At 36.7% G+C, this 24,260-nt stretch overlaps 1 protein-coding gene across 3 annotated transcripts in view; it reads left to right on the forward strand.

The window, feature by feature from the left end:
- Nucleotides 1-324: 324 nt before the first annotated feature.
- NRAP (nebulin related anchoring protein) overlaps nucleotides 325-24,260 on the forward strand; it is a 49,229-nt gene continuing 25,293 nt past the window's right edge. For 2 of the 3 annotated variants that reach the window (XM_050305216.1, XM_050305218.1), the window contains exons 1-20: nucleotides 325-396; nucleotides 661-755; nucleotides 1,464-1,551; nucleotides 3,874-3,978; nucleotides 4,527-4,631; nucleotides 5,309-5,416; nucleotides 6,265-6,369; nucleotides 6,539-6,646; nucleotides 8,176-8,280; nucleotides 10,489-10,593; nucleotides 12,490-12,606; nucleotides 14,338-14,442; nucleotides 15,378-15,485; nucleotides 16,197-16,301; nucleotides 18,626-18,724; nucleotides 19,225-19,329; nucleotides 20,937-21,044; nucleotides 21,873-21,974; nucleotides 22,495-22,692; nucleotides 22,914-23,018. In XM_050305216.1, the coding sequence (XP_050161173.1) occupies nucleotides 325-396; nucleotides 661-755; nucleotides 1,464-1,551; nucleotides 3,874-3,978; nucleotides 4,527-4,631; nucleotides 5,309-5,416; nucleotides 6,265-6,369; nucleotides 6,539-6,646; nucleotides 8,176-8,280; nucleotides 10,489-10,593; nucleotides 12,490-12,606; nucleotides 14,338-14,442; nucleotides 15,378-15,485; nucleotides 16,197-16,301; nucleotides 18,626-18,724; nucleotides 19,225-19,329; nucleotides 20,937-21,044; nucleotides 21,873-21,974; nucleotides 22,495-22,692; nucleotides 22,914-23,018 (2,148 nt within the window). The remainder of the gene's footprint in view (nucleotides 397-660; nucleotides 756-1,463; nucleotides 1,552-3,873; nucleotides 3,979-4,526; nucleotides 4,632-5,308; nucleotides 5,417-6,264; nucleotides 6,370-6,538; nucleotides 6,647-8,175; nucleotides 8,281-10,488; nucleotides 10,594-12,489; nucleotides 12,607-14,337; nucleotides 14,443-15,377; nucleotides 15,486-16,196; nucleotides 16,302-18,625; nucleotides 18,725-19,224; nucleotides 19,330-20,936; nucleotides 21,045-21,872; nucleotides 21,975-22,494; nucleotides 22,693-22,913; nucleotides 23,019-24,260) is intronic. The other variant, XM_050305217.1, reaches the window with a different exon arrangement.

The raw sequence follows: 24,260 nt of genomic DNA on the forward strand, positions 1-24,260 counted from the left end.
ATGGACATGATTCGTTTCTGTGAGTTCATTCTTCTATTTAGAGAAAGATATTGCTGCCCTCCCTTTACGCACTGACACGGTTGCCAAAATAACCGCTCTTACTAACTGGCAGCTTTAAAAGCCAGCCTGCAGCTGACTTTGAAACAGAAGGTCAGCAAAAGGAGCAACAGACTTCAATTCAGAGCTTTAATGGGAGCCATTGACCACAGCAAAAGGCCTTGACTGGAGTGTCTAGAGTGTGCTTTGCACAGGCCAAAAAGTCACTTTCATACTCTTTGAACCTTTTGTATAAACCTATATATTTTTCACTCTGTGGATTTCAAGATGAATGTGCAGCCGTGTGCTAGATGTGGCTATGGGGTTTACCCTGCTGAGAAGATTAACTGTATAGATCAGGTCAGTTCTCTTTCTTTATCATTTTGGACTATAATAAATGTACAGATTGGCACTTTAAACACAGTGCAAATCTCTCAGTTCCAAAAGTTCTTTACTCATAACTGAGTTCAGAACTGAAATGAGTTAATTATAGGTATGTATTTGAAGAGAAACGCTTCAAATTCATTAAATGAATGGTAAGGATCAAAACTGAGATTTAAAACTTAACAGAATAATAATAAAATACAAATCATGTCTGTTTGTTTTGTTTTGTAATATTTCTAGACATGGCATAAAGCCTGTTTTCACTGCGAAGTGTGCAAGATGATGTTAACAGTTAACAACTTTGTTAGCCATGAGAAAAAGCCTTACTGTCAAGCGTAAGTGTGTTTCCTTTTCTCTCTCCTTTTTTTTTTTTTTAAAGTTTTAATTCCCCTAATCATTTTAATGTAATAGAACACCACTGCTTGGACTCAGCCTGGTTCCATGTGTGATGTGAAACTGGGTATTGTTAGTGCCTTGGTGCATATCTTTGTTTTTGTGAATCACAAATGATGGGAAACACTTGTTACTGTACATAAACCTTCCTCATTTGTCCAGTGTGTTAAAGAGACCAAATTAGGTTCCATTTTGGTATTATGAGAAGAAAATAAACCAAACCATAAAATTCAGTGCTTTCCAAATCAGTGGTTAAGAGTTAACAAGGTTGAGCTAATCATAAAGAAAATATATAAAATGCAGATTTTTGAGTTGGTTTGTTCTAGGAAGTTTTTATTTTATAATGATCAATTCCTGTCAAATTTGTCAGCAGAAAAAGGAGAGATGACAGTTGTTTTTTATTCTATTATTCTCTTTTGTTATTAGAAACACAGCATTGATATGACGATCATTAAAATTAATTTTGCTCTAGGCACCTACTCCATGCAATAATAACTTGAATGCAATCTGAGATCTCTGTGTGAGTGGGGGGAAAGTTATGTATAGAGGGGTGGAGGCTGGTATTGTGTGTTTGAGTGCTCAGAGAGAACCTTTGTCGTGGGCTGCCTGGTACATTCCTAATATCCTTTTTCACTTTCCAATTTTTTTAGGCATAATCCAAAAAACAATGCGTTCACAAGTGTATTTGACACGCCAATAAATATGAATGCGAAAAAACTGTCGGAAATTGTAAGTGAGGTAAGAATCTTGAGGGCCAAATGTGTTAGACTTTGTTCTGCACTTTGATGATGTGTTTTGCTTTATAAATATAAATATAAATATAAATATAAATATAAATATAAATATAAATATAAATATAAATATAAATATAAATATAAATATAAATATAAATATAAATATAAATATAAATATAAATATAAATATAAATATAAATATAAATATAAATGTAAATATGTGCTTTTACTTACCCCTCTGTGTTCTTTTTGAGCAGTAAGATCTCAGCTTTGTTTGAATCATAATTTTTTAAATGCTATTACTCATGAGAAAGAAAGGTTAGATCTGAATTTGCTTCTGCTTTCAAAAGGAAAAATGGATAGGATCTTCTCGCCTGCCATATCTGAGAATCTATATGGAATCACTGCTTGCATAAACTTTCCAGAGCTTTGTGAACTTAGCAACTAAGGAGGGGTCTACACAGCCTTGGGAAACAAGAACAACCTAATTGCTTTGTGATCTCTTCAGAAATTGATTATACCTAGGTGGGACGTTCTCACAAATACTTTGCGAAGTGTTTCTTGGCAAACCCGAGGCGGGTAAACCCGAAATCCAGGGCTTTACTGGAGGCGTTGGGATGGATGGAAGCGCTTCCCGTGCCCTTTCAGCCTCATCCATCCCCCGCCAGGGCTGCCGTGCCCCGGCCGACCGCGAGGGGCGCTCGCGGCCCGCCGGCTTCCCGAACGCCATCCCTGGATCTGCGCCGTTTCCCTACGGACACCTCGGTTCCAAACTTGCGTTTCTAAGGATTTAATGAAATTAAAGTTACAGGAGCGGCCAGTAGCCGATAGATATCTCACTTCTCCACGTGACAGTGTTTTCCTGAATGTCACGTCTTTTTGTATTCTTAAATAACGTCGTTCATTGTGTGAATATTTTTAGTAGGCAAAGCGATGTGTTTTAACGTGATTAGCCATCATTAAGTTGTATTTCTTAGATTATAGCATGCTAAATTCGTTCTGGTGTCCTGTGTTAGCTGCACAAAGTTGATGCACGTTAATAGCCTTCATCAGATGCTGTGTCTTTTATTGTTTTGTACAGCAGTTCTTGTGCATCAGTTTTTGCAATATCATGGGCCGTAACTACTCCAGCAGTGACTATCACACACTTTAAATTGTGTGTGACGGATCTGGTCAGGAATGAGCCTGGCATTACTGCAGGTTCTATTTCTGGTTTTAGGCAGTGATATGAGACTGATACTTCCAGTGCATGTGAATACACCAGGCAGACAAATTATAGCTCAAAGATCACTTTCCCTTGTTCTATACACCTAAAACACCTTCTGTCCTTTTCAATCACATAATGAGGTTCTGTTTCATAGAGAAAATTGCTAAGAGTAAAGCAAAGAAGCTGATTCTGCAGTACCTACTTAAAGGGAGTGCTTCTGTAGAGATTTTGTGAGGAGGAGAAGTTTTTCATACTAATGTATAAAATAATGATAACTTGGGAAAGGTTTCACTTGCTACTGCAGTTTGTTGGTTTTTTATATGTAAGGTTATTTCTGAGGCAAAAAATAGAACATATTTCTTCAATCCTAACATGATGTTCTCACTTGAGTCTTATGCTGAGATGTCAACTTGAATGCAGAGATAAAAATTAAACTCACTCCCTCAACACAGAATTTCTGTGTGAGCAGATGAATCATTTAGCTCTCTGCACATCTGTGCTCAGTTTATAAATGGGAATAATGGTACATATGCTCAGTAATATTTCTGTCCAGTCAGTTTAAGTTTTGTACTCTATGGGTTTTTACATCTGACGAGTCAGTTCTATACCAGAGCTGTGATTTCAGTTGGATTTCTATATGCTATCATGATAAAAGTAGCAGTAGGAAAATAATGACCCAGGACTAAATATAGTAGTCATTTACATATACAGAGTTAGGATACTTAGTGAACACTGTGCAGGGAAAAAGGAGAGTAGAATATTACTCACCTGGTAAAAGTTCTTTCATCCAATGCTGCATTGACATATCCTGCTTAAAATTTCTTAATTATTCTCATATTTTATCTCATCCAAAAGTTTCATGTAAATATCAAATTATTATTTCAAACTGTCAGACCATATTTCAGGTGTAATACACTGCTCCTTTACAGAAGCTCTCCAATATTAGCAGAAATCTTAGGTAGAAGCTGGGTGTGAACTAGAAAGCGGCATTTTGACCTTAGGGCTAAATGCTACCTTCACCTTGTTGGTCTCCCTTCATGTTCTTCTCTGAAGGGGAGCAGTGTTAGTATGTACTAACAAACTACTAATACAAGTCATTATATATATATTTTTTTTAAGATAAAATATCGAGAAGAGAGTGAACAATTCAAATCAGTCTTTCAGTGGGATGCAAGGTCCAGAGAAATTGAAGGTGTCTATAAAGCTCAACAACTGGCTACCCAGGTAAGAAATATCCCCCCCAGTCCCTAAGCCACGAGCCTGCAGGAGATCAAGGATTGGCACTGGCAGTCCTCACTGTTAGGGGGTTTAACCACAGGATTTAAGAGCTAAAAAAAAGCCATTGCTTCTCATTTGACTAAACTTGTCAAGGCAACACAGCTCAACTATAGCTTAGGATGCAAGAATCAGAAGAGGAGGAAGAGTGTATCTGTACAGTTGACTGGACTGCCACATGTACAGCCACATTCTATGTGTCTTCTCTCTACTGGCACTGGAGCTTCACAGCAAGTGATCTGATTCCCAGGGGGTGTTATCTGAGTCTCACTCCAGGATCCTAGATCCTGTCATCTTGATGTCAGTTCTTGTTACACAAGTTCTGCCTTGGCATTTTCTGAGGGTATTTGGAATGGAGGCCTTGTGCCTGTACATCTGCAGAGAGTAAATTTCACTTCCACAGCAGTGTGTGTATTTCCTTTTTTTTCTGTCAGGTCAGCTGTTTGAGTATTAAAACAAGGGTGAAGATTGGCAGTTATTTAATTTTTGTTTTGTAGAATGCTTACTATGCTGCCTATGAGGGAGGAAAATCGTGGTATTCAGGAACTATCCCAGATCCTGAGATGGTCAAGATAACACAGGCACAGAAGACTCTGAGTGATGTAAGTGGACTGATGTTTGGAATAGCTTTATTTTCATGGTCTATCATATTCTGAAGATTTACAAATGCATCAAAGTCAGCCTTTGGTAAGATTCACCTACAGCCTTTGCATGAAATACATTTGGAATGTCTAATCTTTGGTAAGAGGTTACCATAGGAGAGACTGACATATTTACTTCTGTCAATAACAATACTTAGCTGTGGAGGTGATTAAAGTCACATAGGAGTTCTATTGCCCATCCTGGATATCATACATTTATATATTTTTGTAGTTGAGAAGGACTTCAGCTACTGACCAAACCAAGGTGACCTCATCTAGCAAGTGGTGCTGTTTCAGTAGAGCAGAACTCATGATGGAAAACATCTTATTTCCATTGACTGTATTTCCATGACTGATGAAAATCAGCCCTGAATTATGACTGATTGTCTGTGTCCATACAATGGGTTAGTGACCCAGTCAACACAGCAAATTAACAGTGGATAATTGATATGAATGGGAAATGTTTTCTGTTGTATGTAGGAAATAGTTTTACCTAACAAACTTATGAGCTGTAAGTTCTTTAATTTGTTTACTTTTAAATAAAGTGACACGTACCTTTAGGAAGCAGGCATTAAAAGAGGAATCACATTAAACTATGGTGGGTTGTTCTGTAATGAGAAAACAAATTCATTTTCTAGTTTCAGTATACAGAAGAATATGAGCCAAGGAGAGGCAAAGGCAGCTTTCCCGCCATGATCACTCCAGGATATCAGGTTGCTAAGAGAGCCACTCAACTAAGCAGCGATGTAAGTCACAGGGTTTTTTAATTATGTTTTAAACTTCTGAAGCTGGACAATCCTGGGTTCAGGACATTCACTTTAGACATTAGATTCTATGATGAATAGCTGTTGTCCTGTTAATTCTACATAGTGAGAAAATTTAACATGATGCCGAAAACAGGCTTGACAAATTACTTGGCCTGGGAAGATATTTACATGGGATAAATGACAATATAAGTATTTCCTGAAAATTGTAGTGACTTCTGCTGTAGTTTATCACAACCTGAAAAAGATTGTGACTCAATCTAAAATGTTCCTTAAATTAATTACCTTTTTTTCACAGTATGGCCTTATTCATCTAATTATTTCCATTTGAAATTTTTCACTTGCTTTATTATTTGAAATTAAATAACTATAATATTAAAGTTATTTAATATGAAAGCTACTTAAATATATGCACAGAAAATTGCTTAGTTATCAAAGTAACATTTAAATTGAAAAAGATCAAGTGAAAAAAAATCCTGCAGAAGTGATTTTAAAGTATTGTTACAGTATTGCATGGTTTTCTGTCTGCATTGTCATTGCAGTATGATCTTGGAGCATTATTGACTGTTCTCATGACATTTTGATCAAATGTATGGCTTACATCAATCTAGTATAATTTGAAAATTTGGTTATCTGGGTCCATATCCATATTTCTGTCTAATTCTGAGATTAACTTAAAGGAAAATTGGGCCTTAAATATAGTGATAGCTTGACTGTACAGTGGGGAGTGTCATGACTGCTGTTTTCATTTTCTCTAGAAGCTTTCTGATAGGAAATATATATTTGCTGCTTATTGTTTGTAATATGGATTTATGTGTTTTTCTCTTCAGGTAGAATACAAGCGTGGACACGAAGAGAGAGTTTCAAAGTTCACCTCTGTTGTAGACACTCCAGATATACTTCATGCCAAGGCCGGATCACAGCTTTCAAGTGATGTAAGTGAGGAAAAATAGATTGGCCTCTTTCTGACTCTCCAAATGATTCTTAGGATATTTATAGATCACTTAAAAATATGAACATAAATAAAAATAATAAAAAATAATATTATGTGCAATCAAGATACATTTGATTTAATTGCTCCTGAACTGTCTTGAATTTTTACAGTTGAAGTACACAGAAGACTTTGAAGAACGGAAAGGAAAAGGAAGCTTTCCTGCTATGATCACTCCAACTTATCAAATAGCCAAGAGAGCAAATGAACTAGCCAGTGATGTAAGTGTTCAAAGCAAAGTCTCATCTGGGGAAGAAAACTACAAATTGTCATAAAAATTTTGGATTAAAACATTTACTTGCAGAAATTCCATAAGCATTGTGGAGTTATGCTAGCAGTGCACTTCATACACAGATTTTCCAGTGACTGTCTCTTCTTGCAGGGACAAAGCTGAATTTTATGCACAAAAAGAAAATAAGGCATTTGTGAATCAACACTCTGGATTTTTGTGGGCAAAAATGTCCCCTTTACCCAGCCTCATGTTGTATATAGCTGAGAAGAACAACAGTAATGAGTCAGCTGAAGCTCTTTTGATTTCATTCTGCCCAACTCAGTATGAGTTAGGAGGTCTGAAGTGCAGCTCTTGTACACAACCATAATATTTCTGGGTGACCCTGTATCAGGGGAGGGCTGTGTTTGCAGAGCTCTGCTTTGCCATGTATTTCTATGCTGTGAGTGGATCCCTACTGTTCATTCTCCCATTCCTGCTTTTGTGCTGTTGCAGGATGAGGCTTGAATATGAACTTAAGAAACTGCCTTTACACAAACACGACATAGATACACACACAAGCACATGACACAGGTATAGATTTATAAGCTTTAGCTTCTACTCCACTCATTTTGCTCTCCTTACTTTTCCATGTTTGTTTGTTTTGTTTTGTTTTTTTTAATCTCTTTGGTATACTGATCTTTATTGGCTTTCTTTTCCTTTCTAAATATAACAAAACCACAACACCACTGTACTCTTTAATAAGCATTGTAAAAGAACATCAGTATTGCCTTAAAATGTACAGTTATTTGTGCTTTATTATTGGAAGCTGAAAGAAAGGCTCTTTTTGTTGGAGAAGATAACATATTGTGCTAACTCAATGGAAGTCAATTTAAAACATTATTAAGAGTCATTGAGGAAAATAAGAGGAGATCTGTAATTCTGAAGGCAAAAGCAACAGACTCTTAAAAAATTAAATGTTTCTGTTTGCCTTTGATCTGTGGAAAACTGTTCATTTTATGTCAGCAAACACACATGGTGATTAAAGGGCAGCATCAAGTTACAGGCATTATTTTGACTTCAGCAAACTCAAATCCTGGTCTAAACTTGAAGGTTGATTGCCTAAAATTCTCTTGATTACTGGGGAGATCAGCATCTTTCAGAAACAAATGCATTTATTGATGGTGTTCAGGTGACTCTTTGGTAAAAAAGTGCTCTGTGGCAACCATGAAATTATATTACAATTGGCTCTAATTTTTTTAAACTGCTGAAGCATCAGGGATTAACCACTGACAAGCAGGTGGTGCTGAACACACTGAATTAATGGTTTGGTTTGAAATGGCAAGTCCTATGTGCATTATTAAAAAGGACACCACTAGTTTTGTTTTTTACCTTCAAGTGGCATATTTGACTTGTACAGATTGGTGGCAATGAGAATTTCGACAATCCTTTATTGGCAACATGTGCATGTCATTGATTATTATTTATTATGCACCATCTGTTCCCCAGGCTCAGGTTATTGGTTTCCTTTTTTCCTGTTAGGTTAAGTATCATCAAAGATATGAAAAAGAGATCAAGGGAAAAGCCAGTCATACAGCTGGAACAGATGTTACTGCTGGAAGAGAAAATGTGGATCAGTATGGCCAGGTATGCAACATCCAAGAGATAACCCTGCTGGTGTTGATCATTACTACAGCTGGTTGCTCCAGACATTAGAAACTACAGTGAGAGCTATTTTCACTTTGTTTTCCTGTATGAGATAACAAGGTCTCAAAGGAAAGGGTGATGTGCAACAGCACCATGCTCCTAATATGTAATATATTTGGAATTGCCACTTACAAGGTGAAACCACAAGGTGCATGCACTGTCTCTGCATGACCCTTGTGGTAGAGTCATTCCTAAAGGTGAGCCTTGCTTGGGCAAAATTTATCTGTGTGTATGTATGCACTATACCTTTCTATTTTGGTGTTGTTATGTATCACCCTGAAATGTGTTTGCTTGTGGAAATGCTCCCGTTCCATGAGGAAGAAAATGTAAATTCAGTCAGGAGAAAAATCAAAAGGTTATGAAATGGTAGAAAGTTGGTAGATAGCTGAGTGACTTATCCCTGCCAGTATTTTTACAAATCTTAGGAGCTTTGCAGCTCTCAATATGTGTGAGCAGCACTGAATCTCTTAGATTTTAGCTCTTTTACAAAAAGGATATTATGAGCCTGACAAGCTGTAGTTCTGTATTTCTAGAACCAAATAGGCTTTAGTTCTGTTTTGGTTTGTGGCATTTGTTTTGCTTTTGTTTCATTTTTAAGGTTTTGTGATCTCCAAAAATGCATGAAAAGTTCTATTCCAATTAAGTTAGGGAAATAGCACAGCTAAATAAAACTGAATACAGCTGAAACTGAAAGCAATTGAATAGTGTTCTTGTATAAAGAAAACTATATGGTTAATCTCAGGGGTTCTTTGTCCTAGCTCCTCAGTAGATCCATATATTTTTTTGGACCATACTACCCTAAAACATTTGGGATTTTACATTTCTTCCCTTCTGTCCAAATCTACATCTAGTAATTTGTGAAAAGCAAACCATCCTTGAAGAATATGAGTTTAGAATTGTAGCAATAGAGCCTTCAATTAGTTTCTGTCTTTTGAACTACTACAAGTTTTAATAAGAATAAACAAATAAAATGAATTTGAAAAGACACTAATTACATTTTCAAGAATTAGAATGCTTCTGTCTTTAGAATTGATTTAAGTTTTTTTTCTTTGAAAGTGTCTTTGAAACTTCAGTCACAGACTTCAAATTCAATTTGAGTTTTAATCTTCATAGATTGGATACTGATATTATTAGTCAAATAACATAGAGTCACTGAAATTAATGGATCTTTCTGAGTAAATTGTGACTTATGATGGGCAAAGGGACTAGATTTCTAACTGTTGAGATCATGAGGTACATATATATATATAACGTGAGACAATTTAAACCTTACTGTAAAATTCCTGTGTGCTGAACATCAGTTTTGTTTGTGTTTAAAAATCTTCGAAGTGGCTAGAATAATTTTCTTAACACTGAAAATACTGTTTTGTAATATGAATTAGAAATTATATACAAATTTATTTGAGAAAGTTAGAGGAAAAAGACATGTTACTAAATTATCAAAAGAGTTTTCAAACTGTCAAAAATTTACTCAAAAATTTATCTATAGATAGATTTAAGAGCACTAATTTCACAACAATTGGGTTTTTTTAAATCAAGCAAATGGAATTTTTTTGGCTTTGTTCCCTGAGGAGTTTGCCATTTTAATATCTAGGTATTTATGCTTCATTAATTAATCCCTCTTCAAAATATGTCACTGCATAAGAGAAGTTTTGTTTTGGATCAGTTATGATGTGAAAAATGGCCATGGAAAGATCAATCTACTTCTGTAACACCACAAAGGAAGGTTGACCCTACATTAAACTTGCTAAGTTTAAGCAAATCTCCTGACTGCCCAAACCTTTACATATTTTTATAATATTCCAGGGAAACTTGTATTGACATAGAGAGAGACAATTAGATATCATCTCTGTAAGAAACGAGGTGAGATTAGAAGGATATATATCATTGCATACTTGAATCCTGTCTTGACCACAGCTAATATCTATTTAAATTTCTCTTGCAATGAAGCACAGCTAATTTTGCAGGTGTAGTTATTTTAACAGATAATTTTATTCTTGCAAATGGTAATTTTTTTATATTTTTCATTTAAAAATAAATAATTGAAGCAATGGACCTTCCCACTAACAAGGTCTACGGGGCTTTGTAGTATCACCCATGGCCCCACCTGCTCATGTATGATTAGTAAACAGTATGAATTTTCTTCAGGGATATATGGATGAATTTGAAGAACGCAGAGGGAAAGGAAGCTTTCCTGCTATGATCACTCCAGCTTATCAAAATGCCAAGAAAGCAAATGAATTGGCAAGTGATGTAAGTATATGAAACCTGAATCAATACAATTCATAAACAATTAAAAACAGCAGTTTGTCAGAGCAGTGCCTGGGAGGGGAATGCTAAAATTACACTTGAGAAGTAAACAAAAGTGACATTTCACTGCATTGCTGGGAACTGAATGGCTCAGGGGATTAATAATATCCATTAATAGAAGGGGGCACAGCTCCAACTTGCATGAGGGAGGAGATGGATGTAGCAGCTAATGGGGATCCCTACTGTTAGGTTAACCCTCCTGGCAAATCTGCACCTGTATTATTAATGAAACCTTCAACTGCCTTAATCATCCTGTGGACTACTGTGGTATTCCCAGTAGTGAATAAATGGAGGATGAATGAACTGTACTGGTTTTGATATTTTGATGTATCATGCCTCTAGCACAAAGCAAGTCATATGGAGGAAGAGAAACCATAGAGTATGACATTGTCACTTCACAAAAGTGAGCTTATTCCTAGGCTGGGGATTTTTAGTTTTGAGTCCTAAACTAAAAACTTGACAAAAAGGTGGTGATATGTGATTCTTGCATACAGCCCATCCATTAAAGAGCCTCAGTCCTGTTTGAGGAGACTGTTTCTGGCAGTGGCAAAAATGGGTCAGTCTGTAGGTCACTACCCTGTGACTGCTCTGAGGGGTTCCTGTGAGTGACAACCTTTGTAGTGTGGACACCTGTCCCCCACGGGGTTGTCTGAGCTGATGAGCTCAGTCTGTTTTCTGGGGAGCTAACATATGGTTGAGTCTTTCAGCATGCATTAGCCTGGACCAGATGTGAGTACTGAACTAGTGAAAGGATCAGTCATGTTCTGTTACCTGAGCTTATGACTGAGAGAATATAAAAAACCTCAAATCCTCTGTGACAATCCCTATTTTGATGACAAACTCAGTGATTTTCTGTTTAAACATGGCATATTTAACCTTTTGAGGCAAAGATGGCAGTTTCATAGGTTTTCAAAATGCTAATGGTCAGTAGTTTCCTTACTAGTTTGTAATACCTGGAGTGAGTAGGAGGATTGGTTCACGGAGATAACATTTGCCCATTAGAGTTCTTATCAAGCTGCCTTACTGCTTTAAAGCCTGAGAAACTATGTGCAGGCTTGGAAAATAAAAACCCCAAACACTTTGTACTCCAGCACACATAAAATATTTAATTATTTTGTAAATTGTGAATCTGGTTTTTGAAGCAGTAACATAAGATGTAGAGCATAAGCATCTCCTACTATGCAAGAAATATTGAAATATATTCCCAACAGGGGTTTTGCTGGACAAAGTTTGGTAAAAAGCCAATATATGTATTATCTCTTTTCACCCATCTGAGCCCAATTTAAGTCAATAACCTGATGTATAAATTAAATTCACAAGCCCCTTATTTCAATCTCGATTTGGTAGAGAAATACAATTCCCCTAAAAACACTCAGAGTGCAAGAAGATGCAGCTTTTAAAAAGCTGGTTTTTACAAAAGGAAAAGTTTGCAGGACATCTGATGACCGTCTGCAGTTCTCTGATTAGAGGTCTAAAATCGAACTACTGAGAATTAACTTCAGTGCTCGAAGAACACACAAGCTCCAACCAGTCAATAGCCAAGAACCTGCCAGTTATCTGTTCAAGCTATGAACAACAACCAGTGCTGTTCAAACTGTGTATAAAATGGATTAAAAAAAATGCTCTCTAGCAAAACATCTTGACAGGGATTTCAGGGCTGTGCGGTTATATTTGGGTTATTTCAGGAAGTAATAAATTGCAGTGGTTCAACTTAGTAATTTCCATTCACTTGTCAAAGCAAGGATAGGAAAAAATCTTATCCTGACTCATGAAGCAAGTCTAAATAGTAATAAGGAGAAGGTGGACATCTATTTTATAATTTTCCCTAATTCTTTTCAGATAAAATACAAGAAAGATCTTTCCAAGATGAAAGGTGCAGCTCACTTTCACTCCCTAACGGCTGAAGACAACCTAGTCCTTAAACAAGCCCAAAGTGTTAACAAGCTTGTCAGTGAGGTAAGGGCTTGAATCGATCTGTTAACAAGTTTGAGAGCAGCTCATACAAACATTTCTATCTGAGGAGAAAGGACTACAAATATAAAAAGATGTTGTTCTTACTGCACTGCATGCAACAAAAATCATCTGTGTGTGGCACAGTAACTGGAGAGAAAGTTCAAGAACAGATCTTCAGGTGCTGTTTCCTGGCCTTTCCAATGAACTTTATGAATGTGTGGGAAACTAATGCCAGAAGGGTATTTCTAATTTTGACCACATGAAGAATAGAAATCTGAAAAAAACCCACCCAAGCCTGAATTGTGCTCTTAATGTGCTATTCAGATATAATTCACAAATGTTTTAGGATGACTTTGTGTGTACCTTAGTGTATTTCAAAGAAGGTTTATCTAATAATTAAAAAATAACATGAACAAAGCCAAAATTCATACCATTCTGTTAACGCAGATTTCTGTTTTCTTCCATAATGTGAAAACCTGTGAGTTACTGATAATTGATTCTTTTTCTGCTTGGCAAGGGAAGATTGCTAGAGAATTCTCAGTAGATTCTGAATTATTAATTTATTTATAGTGTCATATCAGCTATAAAGCTATTAATAAATGTGAGTTTCTAGAACTTCCCCATGGCAGTTTTAAAAACTTATACTCTTGAGATGTCAAAGTATAAAACCTTCAATAATGAAAAACCCCTGGAACTAGGACTAGAAGGGGCCTCCTGGGCCAATGATTCCTGGTTCCTGCTGTTTCGACACAGTATCATATAATCCTCCTCTTCTAATTTCTAGCCTACATTTATTCCTGTCCGCTTTATTACTCCTGTGTTTTGTGCTAACATTGCCTTTTAGTTTAAAAAAGTTCTTCTCTCTGCATGACTACCTTTTCGGGATGTTTACAAATATATAATTTTCTTCTCTCTGCCCTTGATTTCCCAGACTAAGCAGGCTAAATTCTTCTCATCTCTCACAGTCTGTCACTGCAGCTGTTGCAGGCTGAGTACATGTTCCTTAAACAGGAATGATTTTATAAGAGTACATAAGTTCTTGATGAGGTCTTGCTGGAACCTGGTACATGGCACATGTAATCCCCAGTGCCTGCTCAAAGGTCTCCACATGGCTGGGTTACTTTTGCATCTTAACTTCTTTCTGTGGTCATCCTACACACAAACAGTTTTCTCTTTCTTAGGCTTTTCAGGTGATGAGCTCTTGTAGCTGAGATTTTTATGACTACTCCTGATATATATTAAATTCTGCACTGCTGAATTTAGTCCCATTTCCATTAACCCTTTTAATATCACCCCCGATATCCTACTTTGGAGTAAAGGTACTTGATGAAAATACCAAACCTGTTCTGTATTTAAACTTATTCTGAAGGATTCTGCTGGCAAACTTCCCCTTGTTCAATCCTTCCTGATTTTTCTCTTTTCACTTGCTCCACACTCACCTTAAAATTCCTTTGTATGTCATTGTTTTTGTTAATAATTTTCCTCATGTCAGGTCTCATACACTTTGCAGAGGTCCAAATGGCTGGAATTGTTTGCATTTATTTTGCCTATAAAACAAGAACTGTGTATATGAAATTTCTCCTCATATTAATTTTAGTCATGTGCCATCTAATGAAAACCATGTATCAAAATCTCAGAAGAGTGGGTCTGGCTAATAAAAAGTGTGTGAAGGAACTTGATAGAGCAGATTAAGGTTTTACCATATCTTCCCATTGTGCATTTTTTTTCACTAAGGTGGAGTACAAGAAGGATCTTGAAAACAACAAAGGCTACAGCATGAACTACTGTGATACTCCACAATTCAAGAATGTGAGCAAGGTCTCAAAATTCACCAGTGATGTAAGTTTTCAGCAGTTTGTGTGTGGCTTCCTTAACCTGGCAGCTGCTGGAATCACAAGTCACCTCTGTGTGTGTGTGTGTGTTTCATAGAAGTGTGCACTGGAAATGTGATTATAACCAATTTTAACCCATGTCTGCACAGGACCTAACCTAGTCTGTCCTGATAAATAACTGGGGCTCATTTTAGATAGGATTTGGAAAAGAACTATTATGGTATTTAGATGAGAGGTTACTTACAATAGACTGCTAACCTAGAGAAATAGCTGTCAGTTATTACTGTTTTCTGTCATAATTATTTCTTTCACTGTGTGTGTCCATGTCCTGACTGGAAAGTTAGGCAGAAGATACTTCACCAGAGTTCATGCCAGAACATAATTACTATGTGAAAGTAATCAGATAATAATTATACCACTTGTATCTCATGATCCTGAAATGTAAGTTTGTTTCATACTGCCTCCTACCATTCTCTGAAATCCCAGAGGAGTAAATCTTTTGCCATACAGTTGAGATGGTAGAATGACTAATGTTTCTTTTCAAATTCCCCGCTCTGGGCCTGGTGAAAGATGCTCCAAACCAGCCAAATTTTGTTTATTTTTTAATGTACAAATATTGCCTCCCTGGAACTTTTTTCTAGTATTTACTTCTGTTGACATAACATGCAGCAATAGAATGCAGAGGTATCTTTTTTACGTGGCATCCAGGTGATATGAAGAACACTTGTAAAACAGGAAACTCACAGAGGGTTTTTGTTTTTATTTTTTAAAGTACCAAGGTTGTGGACTAATGAGTTTCTCTATTGATGCAACACTAGTAGACCACAGCTGAAATAATTTGTCTCCCTACTGCAAAATCTGGAATCGTACAACTGAACATATTTTCTCACAGTATTTTTGCCTTTGTTTGTTTGTTTGTTTGTTTGTTTTTGGATTTTACAGCTTAAATACAAAGAAACCTACCAGAATGAAATGAAGGGTCATTATGTAGGTGTTGGCATGGACAGGCGAATGCTACATGCCATGAAAGTTGGCACACTGGCAAGCAATGTAAGTCTCTTTTAATCACACCTGGGTGGTTGGTGCCTGCTTGTCTTTCATTTTTTTTTTCCATATTTAAGTTGATAGAAAACTTTAGATCATATTTTACTGGGGATCTGAAGAACAGATATGTTGAGAAGAGGGGAGATACTGGAAACCCTTTTGTACTGATTTATAGCTCACTGCGTGGAAGAAGTTAAAATAAGAAATTTCAGTGATCTGGCATCATACTGAGATCCTTCGTTATTCTTTGACATCAGTAGGATGCTGGAAGTTGTTTGTCACCACCCCCAGGGTCAGACCTTTGCTGAAAAAAACAGTCTTTAATGAAGATTTCTGGATTCCAATTTAATTTACTGGGTTAGTCAAGAAGCTATTTCATTACATACCATTCCTTCAAGTACATTATTTACAAATCTGTAAGAAGCTCGAGAACTAAGCAGAAAGATAAAAGAGATGTGTCATAGGTGGAAGTTAAGTTAATGCTCCCACTGTTGGCATTGGATTAATTGAGGAGCTGAAAAAGAATCAATTAGTGGCTAAACTATGCAAATAATTTCATTTTCTTTGTCACTCATGACATTGAACTTACTTTGTTTCCTGCATTTAATATTAATATTATTGTTTCTCCTTTCCTCTTGACTGATTATTATTCAAACAAATGACAGCTGAAAAAAAAAAGAATTATTATTTTTTTTTGTTGTTCTCCTTGTGTTTCAGATAGCCTATAAATCTGATTACAAACATGATGGTGTTGACTACAATTACCCAGCTACTCTCACTCCTTCATACCAGACAACAAGGAAGTTGGTCCCTTTGAAAGATGTAAATAATTTCATGTTGGTTTGTTTTTTTTTTCTGATGACTTGCATAGCTCATCATCTCTCTGTAGGAGAGGTTGTGATGGATTGCCTGTGTCAAATGATGATTTAATCATGAGAGCAAACAGCTAGTGGTAACAAAGTTAAAGCAAAAAGCTGCAGTGTCAAGGGGTCTCAGAGGGGTAGAAAGTGCTGCCACCTCCTGTTAGTGGCTTCAGTTCGGCACAGATTGTACAATGATGTGAAATGAGTGACTGCTGCCCTGTCCCTGGTCTGTGCTGAAAACCATCTCACCATCCTGGTCACCTTCAACAGCAGCATCAAGCACTGAAAGGATGGGGAGACTAAAATAGCCATCTCATCCTTTGTAAATTCCCTGAAGATATGTGTTCCCATTTGAAGGGGAACTAACTGGTCACATAACTGTCCATAAAACTGCAGTCCATGCAAAAGAGATGCCCTCTGTGTTTGGGGTTGAGTTCCTGATGGATGGGTGTGAGGAAATTCATGTACTGCTGTGGTTATATATGTTCTACAGATAAATGGAGGATGGCAGACTGTACAGCACAACATACTTTCACCTCTCCCATGCATTAAAAGCTTGATTGATCTCATCTGTGATTGGGAGCTTAACCTGGGCCTTAGTTAGGATCATAGTCACTAGGCATCACTTATAAAATCAACAGGAAGAGAGCAGCAGCTCTGCAGGGCGTTTCTGACCACCTGAGATGTACATAACCTGTTTCTTGCCATTGAAATGGCAAGAAACCAGAAGCAATATACCTTAGAGAGGCCATTAACATTAAATGAGGCTTATCTGGGCCTAAATACCTCTTCCAAGAAAGAGATGGTAGCATGAAGAGCTAGAATTGAGAACTCTGATGTTTTTGAGGTAGTACTTGATATACTTCAGTTGTAAGATGAACTATTGCCTCTTCAGCAGTAATTTCAGCTTTGTCTTTGTGAAAGCTGAAAAAAGTGGAGTTCAGGGTTTGTTTGCTTAGTGTTTGAGAGAGCTGCATTCTTAAAGAGTTCAAAGTAAGTATGAATTCATGTCCAAAATGTACAAAACCTTTCAGCACTACCTGTGACTCTACAATTCATAGTCGGCATCTGGGTTTGAAATACGGAAATCAATTGGTCACAGAGACTCAGTTGCATTTGTCATGATCATCATCTAGTATTTTGAAATAGTCCCAGGACTCATCTGCTCCCTGGTAGCCAGCTTTGTTATTCTGAACTGTTTTAGGAATACAATTCTCTCACATGCTAAGCAATCACAAGTAGTAATAAATACACAGTTTCAGTTAAAAAGAAACGATCCTTTTCTGTGGATTTAAAATTCTCTCTGTCTCTGAGGAAGCAAATGAACTGTTTTAAGTACCTTGATCACTTTGGACCTGTGAGATAATTCAGCCCTTTTTTCCCAGTTTTTGTCATTCTGGCAGAATGAGCAAGTTTACGTGAGGATACCTGAGATAAGAAGGTTCTCATTAAAATAGTTTCAGTAACTCAAAGTCTCTAGAAATGCACTCCACTTTACTGGAAAAAAGTGCTCTTGAGAAATGAGTTTTATGCAATGGGATTTGCAATGTTTGCAAAGTGGTGATTAACTACAGTGAATATTAATTAATACCTACAGAGAATAATAATTGTGTTCTGTAGTATAGCACCTAGTTTTTTGGCAGCAACAGGTTCGAAAGGAAGCTTTGCTATGGTTTTTTAATCTTGCATAATTTTGGGCTTCTTTAGCTTATTAGTGTTGCTATAATGTTAATGTGTTAGGAATGTAGTGGGTTCCAATCCTACTGGTGGCTGACATTAAAATGACTTTTTTTTTTTTTTTGTACCATAAATACATATTTTTCTTTTCTCATCATCCACACAAAACTTTCACCACACAGGGAAATTCTATGGTTAATTATTACATTACAACTCAGTAAAGAATAAGTGTAAGAGAGTCCATTTGGTCTGTGCAGCATTAAGCTGAACAGACCTCTTAATAGACAGTTACAGTGTTCCTTGTCTGAGAAAGATAAAAATGAACTAAATGATGGTTAATAATATCAGTCTTACAGCAATGATTTGGGGGACCAGCTGGTACTACATCTTTTTAAGAATTTGTGTGTTTGAGGGGGAGGAGTTATAAGTGAACCTCATTTTCAAGGTGGGATAAAAACTGTGACCTCAGACTAGGAAATTTTCAGAGCATTAAGTCAGATCTAACCCAAGAGATCCTGACATTTTTCCTCAGTCTATCCAATCTCTCATTTTCTAGTCTGACCATTTCTTCCTTTATTAATTTTTTTTTATTTTATCTTAAATTAGGTAAACTACAGGCAAAGCATAGACAAGCTGAAGTACAGCTCCATTGCTGACACTCCACAAATTGCTCAAGCTAAAATAAATGCTCAGCAGCTCAGTGATGTAAGTTCTGTCATCATTAGCACCATCATTTATTAGAATTATGAGATAACTTGATTTCAGACCATTTGTAGTTCACCAGCAGATTTATAGGGAAAACAAGAATACATACTGAATGAAATCACTTCCAACAATATAGCAAACATACAGTAGATCTGATACTTGTCTCTGGTTTTAGGATTTGTATTAGTATGCTTTGTTAGGAATTTATCTACTGTATATTTATTAATGCATGGTTTTTAAATAATATCTTTTGTGCTTATAGATAATCAGTAGCTCTTCCATTTATAGAACAATATTATGCTCCCTACTACCTAGGTTATGAGTTATGAAGTTATAATTGCCTTATTGCCCTCATATTTACATCAGCCATACTTATGAGCATATCTATAATGTGTGGCACTAATGGCCTTAACTTTAACAGCAATCAATCAGTCTAATGGTCATATTTTTAGTGAGTTAAAAATAACTGAGTTTCTTGTTGACCTTTTCAATATATACAGTTGAACTACCGAGCCGAGTATGAGAAGACAAAAACAAACTACACTCTGCCTCAGGACGTACCTCAGCTAGTGAAAGCAAAAGCCAATGCTGAGTTATACAGTGAGGTAAGTCAAGCCACCTGCAAATGTTTGCATTCATGAGGCTGTTAATAGAAATTATTATAAATGTAAATACGATGACACTGTTCCTGTAAGCATTTAGCATTCATCATTGACCTCTATACTAAACAACATGAAATATGGCACCCAGAATAGATAGGAATCCAATCTCAAGGACAGTGAAACCACTAGACCTTTTTTTTCCCAAGACATTTTCAGATGATTTGAATTTCTTTAGTAAATAAGTATTCACCCCACAAAATTAACTGCTTCTAAGGTGATGTTTGCATGATGAACCAACATTTGCACAGTTCTAATAACTCAAAGCCCACTGAAGTCAATTGGAAGAAACAATGACTTCAGCAAACTTGTGTCAAGCCCACTGTTGTTGCCATTCATAATTCATGACAATATATAGTGATTCACTTAGACTTGAGTGCTAAAAACAAGTGCTTGCAAGAAAAGTTGGTCTTCTATTTTACTTTTAAGGCATTTTTCAAGCCTCCATTGTTGTAGATTGTTTTGGAGGGGAAAAAACCCAATAAGACAAATAAGTGCAAAACGAGAAAAAAAACTCCAAACGATACCGGTGTGACTTATTTTTTAGCCAGTTTCATAATTTTTCATGGTTGTGAGCTGGCCTTACTGCAAGTTTTTCATATCTTGTGTTCTTCTCTGAAGACTTAGTTGCAATGGTGCAAATAAAAAATTGCAGTGGTGGAGTGTTGTGGAGCATTACCCTTTGTGGCTATGATGTGTTGGGATGCATGTTCATCGTCAGACACTGGTAAAATATAAGCATACAAGAAGCCAAATCCAGAAATTGGGGCTTCCTGGAAATTTGATTAGGTGCATGCATACTATGCATGAAGGCATACTTGATCCTGCTCTAATGGAATTTCAAGTAGAATCTTGAAAAAGAGCTTAAAAAAATATTCCTTTAACTTCCACTAGCTTTCAGAAGCTAAGCATGTGATTCTCATGCATTTAATCTGCATTTGTGGTTTGCTTGGCTCATGAGTGTGACTTTGAAGAAAATCTCCTGATCATGAGGGCTGCTCCACTGAGCTGTGCTTCACATCGTGGGGTGGTCTCAGAGCACACGAGCTGAATGCAGCCAAACTGAAGGATGCTCTCCAGCAGCTCACATAAAGAACCACAGCTACAAATATACATTCAGTGCATGAGGCCTGACTGGTTCTGGTTTGGGGGGTGGGAAAAAAAAATCCTGGAATGAGCAGTGTGATGTTTCATTCTTAGCACCAGCTGCTCTGTCCTATAGATCAGCTCCTGTAGATCTACACTACTTGCATTAGGAGACATAACCAGAGGCATTTTTGAAAAACCTTGCCTCGCCTATGTCTGTTTTGAAATGAGAACTGTTGGTGCATATTCTGGAATTTAAAGTGCCTGTGAACTCCAAGAAAAAAATTCTTGACTCAATCCTGGACAATTAATTAGCTCAAAATGATAATGAACTGTGATTTAAGAATATTCCAGTTCTTGGACTGTGCATTTTTAAACTTCTGTTTTGCTCTTAGTAATTTTCATGTTTCTTTGCAGATCTTGTGTGTTTATGTGTTAATGACGTATTGCTGTCTTTCTTTTCTCAGATTAAGTACAGAGAAGGCTGGGAGAAGAGTAAGGGCCAGGGCTTTGAAATGAAACTTGATTCTCTGCCTTTACTTGCTGCCAAAGCTTCAAGGGATCTTGCCAGTGATGTATGTTATATTTAGTTACCTCGGAATTATTCTTTATATAAGTCTCTATAGCCCAGGGAAATAAAGCTTAGCTGGCTTCATCTGGATTTCTAAGTCCTGCATTTGGTTGTCCATCTTTCTCAATGGCTAATGAACAGTTGGAAACTTTCTCAGATTCTGCTATCAAATTTCACTCTCTGAAAATTATTTTCTTTTAAATCAAGTGTATGGAGCAAAGCAAAATTTGCACAATAGCCCCATAGTAAAATTCAGTGTTTTGAACTGCTTATAACCTCAAAATTGCTGTTATCATTCACTACGAAGGGAATGCATATTTCTTTAGTCTGCTTCTTAAACATATGTGTGTAAAAAAATTTCCAAACAAAATCTTTCTAAAAAACTTATATCATGATTCTTACCCTGTGGAGAGGCAGAAAAGGCAGAAACTTTTTTCTGTGGCTGGAAAGTGTTCAGCAGCGATGGAGATTATGAAATCTCGCCTCATTAAGAAAATCAAATCTTGAATTCCTTGCTTGAAATCATTTCTTATCTTTGCCTTTAAGAACCAGATAATTTAGCTAATCAGAAGACTTTAAGTTTTTAATATCCTCCTTAGAGGACTGAGCCTTAAAGAATGAGGTTATAAGCTCATAAGGTTATGAGCTCATAAATGAGACCAGCCTTTTACCTCTGGAATTTCTGAGAAAATCTAGGAAATCTGAAGTGTCAAAGTGAGAATCAGACTAAGCCCTTCTAAATTTTTACCATCCAAATCACCATTGAAAAATATATTGCTTATCTCTGGAGTAATTGGAAATGTCCTTTGACTTGAACTATTTTTTTTTACAGATTAAATATAAAGAAGAATATGAAAAAACAAAAGGAAAAGCAATTGGAACCAAAGATTCAAGGCTTTTGCACTCTCTGCAGGTGGCCAAGATGAGTAGTGAGGTAAATTATTCCTCTTACTCAAAAGGTGTTTTTCATAATTATGACTCTTTCAGCAGCAATATGCAATCTACTGCTGTTACTGCTTTCACTTGCTGGAAGCATTTAACAAAATTGGTTTCCTTCCTCCATCTGTTAATCTGCAGTGATTGCACAGTATATTTGTTCTCGTAGGACATTTTGGGTTATGGTGTCCTCCTTTTGGGACAGGAAACTAATATCCCATTAAAACCTCAATATTAAAAGAAAGCATATTTAAACCAGAATATTAGCATTTCTACATAGAACTTTCAAGAAAAGAAAGTTATGTTTAGAAGTAGGATGTAATGTAATAGAGGAAACGTGTCTAGAGTCTTGCAAAATTCATGCTGGCATCTGGTTTTCCCTTATAGGACCTGATTTCTATATGGGTTTGTTTGTTTGTTGTTTTCTTAATCTGCATAAGGACTCAAACGAGTGTTGGTTTACAATAGCTTTGCAATTTACTGCTACAGGCAATTATTTTCATTCCTTCTATTTCTAGATTGCCTACAAAAAAGGTTTTGAGGAGAGTAAGGCCCATTTCCACCTGCCTATGGATATGATAAACCTGAGACATGCTAAGAAGGCTCAGGCTCTTGCTAGTGACTTAGATTACAGAAAGAGACTCCATGAGTACACAGTGCTTCCAGAGGATATGAAGACCAAATGGGCAAAGAAGGCTTATGATCTCCAGAGTGATGTAAGATGATGTACCCACACCTTAACTGTTACAAGCAGTAAGAGGGCTTATAGAATCTTTCCATTTGATGCTAGTTCTCATTTCATTTCGATGCTGTCTGGTTGTACTGACTTTTTAAAATGTCTTTGCAACATCTTTGAAGCTGGAAGGGTTGCACATGTTCACTTGTAAATATTATACCTGTGGTCCTTGTGCCAATAAATGTAATTTTTGCCCCCCAGCTTCAATACAGGGCAGATCTGATGTGGATGAAAGGAGCTGGGTGTATCACAGAAGGAAGTCTTAACATACAACAAGCCAAAAAGGCAGGAGATTTGGTCAGTGAGGTAAGCAAAGTGCTCAGGCTTCTGCCTGTTGTTTGTTCAAAGGTTTATGCACACTCATTCCACTACATTACATGTAATAGGTAAGGAGTTCCCAATAAGGAATATCTGAGCAATGATAAAACTGATGGACATAATTTAGTTATTCTATAGTTTAGGAGATCCTGGGTTAGAGATTAAAATTATGTTTTCCCTTTACATGATTACTGTATCAAGTTTGTGAGGCAGAAGTCTCCATAGTTGTGCTTCTACCACTTTTCATTCACATTTAGCAGAACAGCACTGAATTTCCTATGGCACATGCTACATGAAGTGCACAGAGGTTTTAAGGAGTAGTATTGAAAAATTAAGTATTTGTTAGCCTTTCTTGAAAATTTCCTTACTCTTTAGCGAGTAAGGGCTGTGACTTTAGTGGCAGCTTCAGCTTTTGCTGATTTTCATTACATTCACTTGATTAATTCATGGTTTTGTACTGCCATTAACCTTATGGAAGTATACTTCCTCAGTTCCTTAGCTATGGTTGAGTTGTCTCACTAGTGCCAGGAAAAATAGAGGACAGAGAGAAGAATAAATTAGGGGAAGTTTGACAAGAAGAATGAAACACCTCTTAGTTCTGGAAGAAGAAACAGAAGCCAGTTAGTTACTGGGGATCACACTCTCTGATAACTTGGGTCTCTGACATCCTCTCACTACTTCTGTGAGGGGAAAAAAAAATCTTAGAAACAAAAGAAGAGCAGCTACTCTCAGATCTGGTGCTTTGCTTGGGACAGACTGACATCTGCCGCTGGGGTGTGCAGTAGTAATAATCACTTCCACCAATATTTAATCCATAATGATCTGCCTTTACATTCCAGTGCTGTGTAAGGCCAAGAGATGGCTGACAGTCACTTAAACTGGAGACTGGTGGATATTATTTGAGAGATCTCTGTTGCCATACAAAGCCTGGCATTTTGTCATTTCTTTGCAGAATGTCACTACGTAGTGTTCCGTGCAATGTGACAAAACATGCTGGTTTTAATCTGCCTCCCTCCCTTCCAGGTTCCTAAAATAAAGCGATGAGCACCTCTTTGAAGTGCTGCATGCTTTTTTAACTTCTGTTTTGTGTTCCCCTAGCAGAGACACAGTGTAAACCGATCTGTTCACCCATCAGTTCAAACAGAAGAATTTCTCTTCTGAAATGCCAGATAATGAAAAAAAAAAGTATTTTCTAGATGAAATGCCCCACTTCATGGTTAGAATAGGAAT

Source organism: Myiozetetes cayanensis, unplaced genomic scaffold, assembly GCF_022539395.1.
Source record: "Myiozetetes cayanensis isolate MyiCay16 unplaced genomic scaffold, myiCay2020 scf10, whole genome shotgun sequence".
In the NCBI taxonomy this organism is placed as follows: domain Eukaryota; kingdom Metazoa; phylum Chordata; class Aves; order Passeriformes; family Tyrannidae; genus Myiozetetes; species Myiozetetes cayanensis.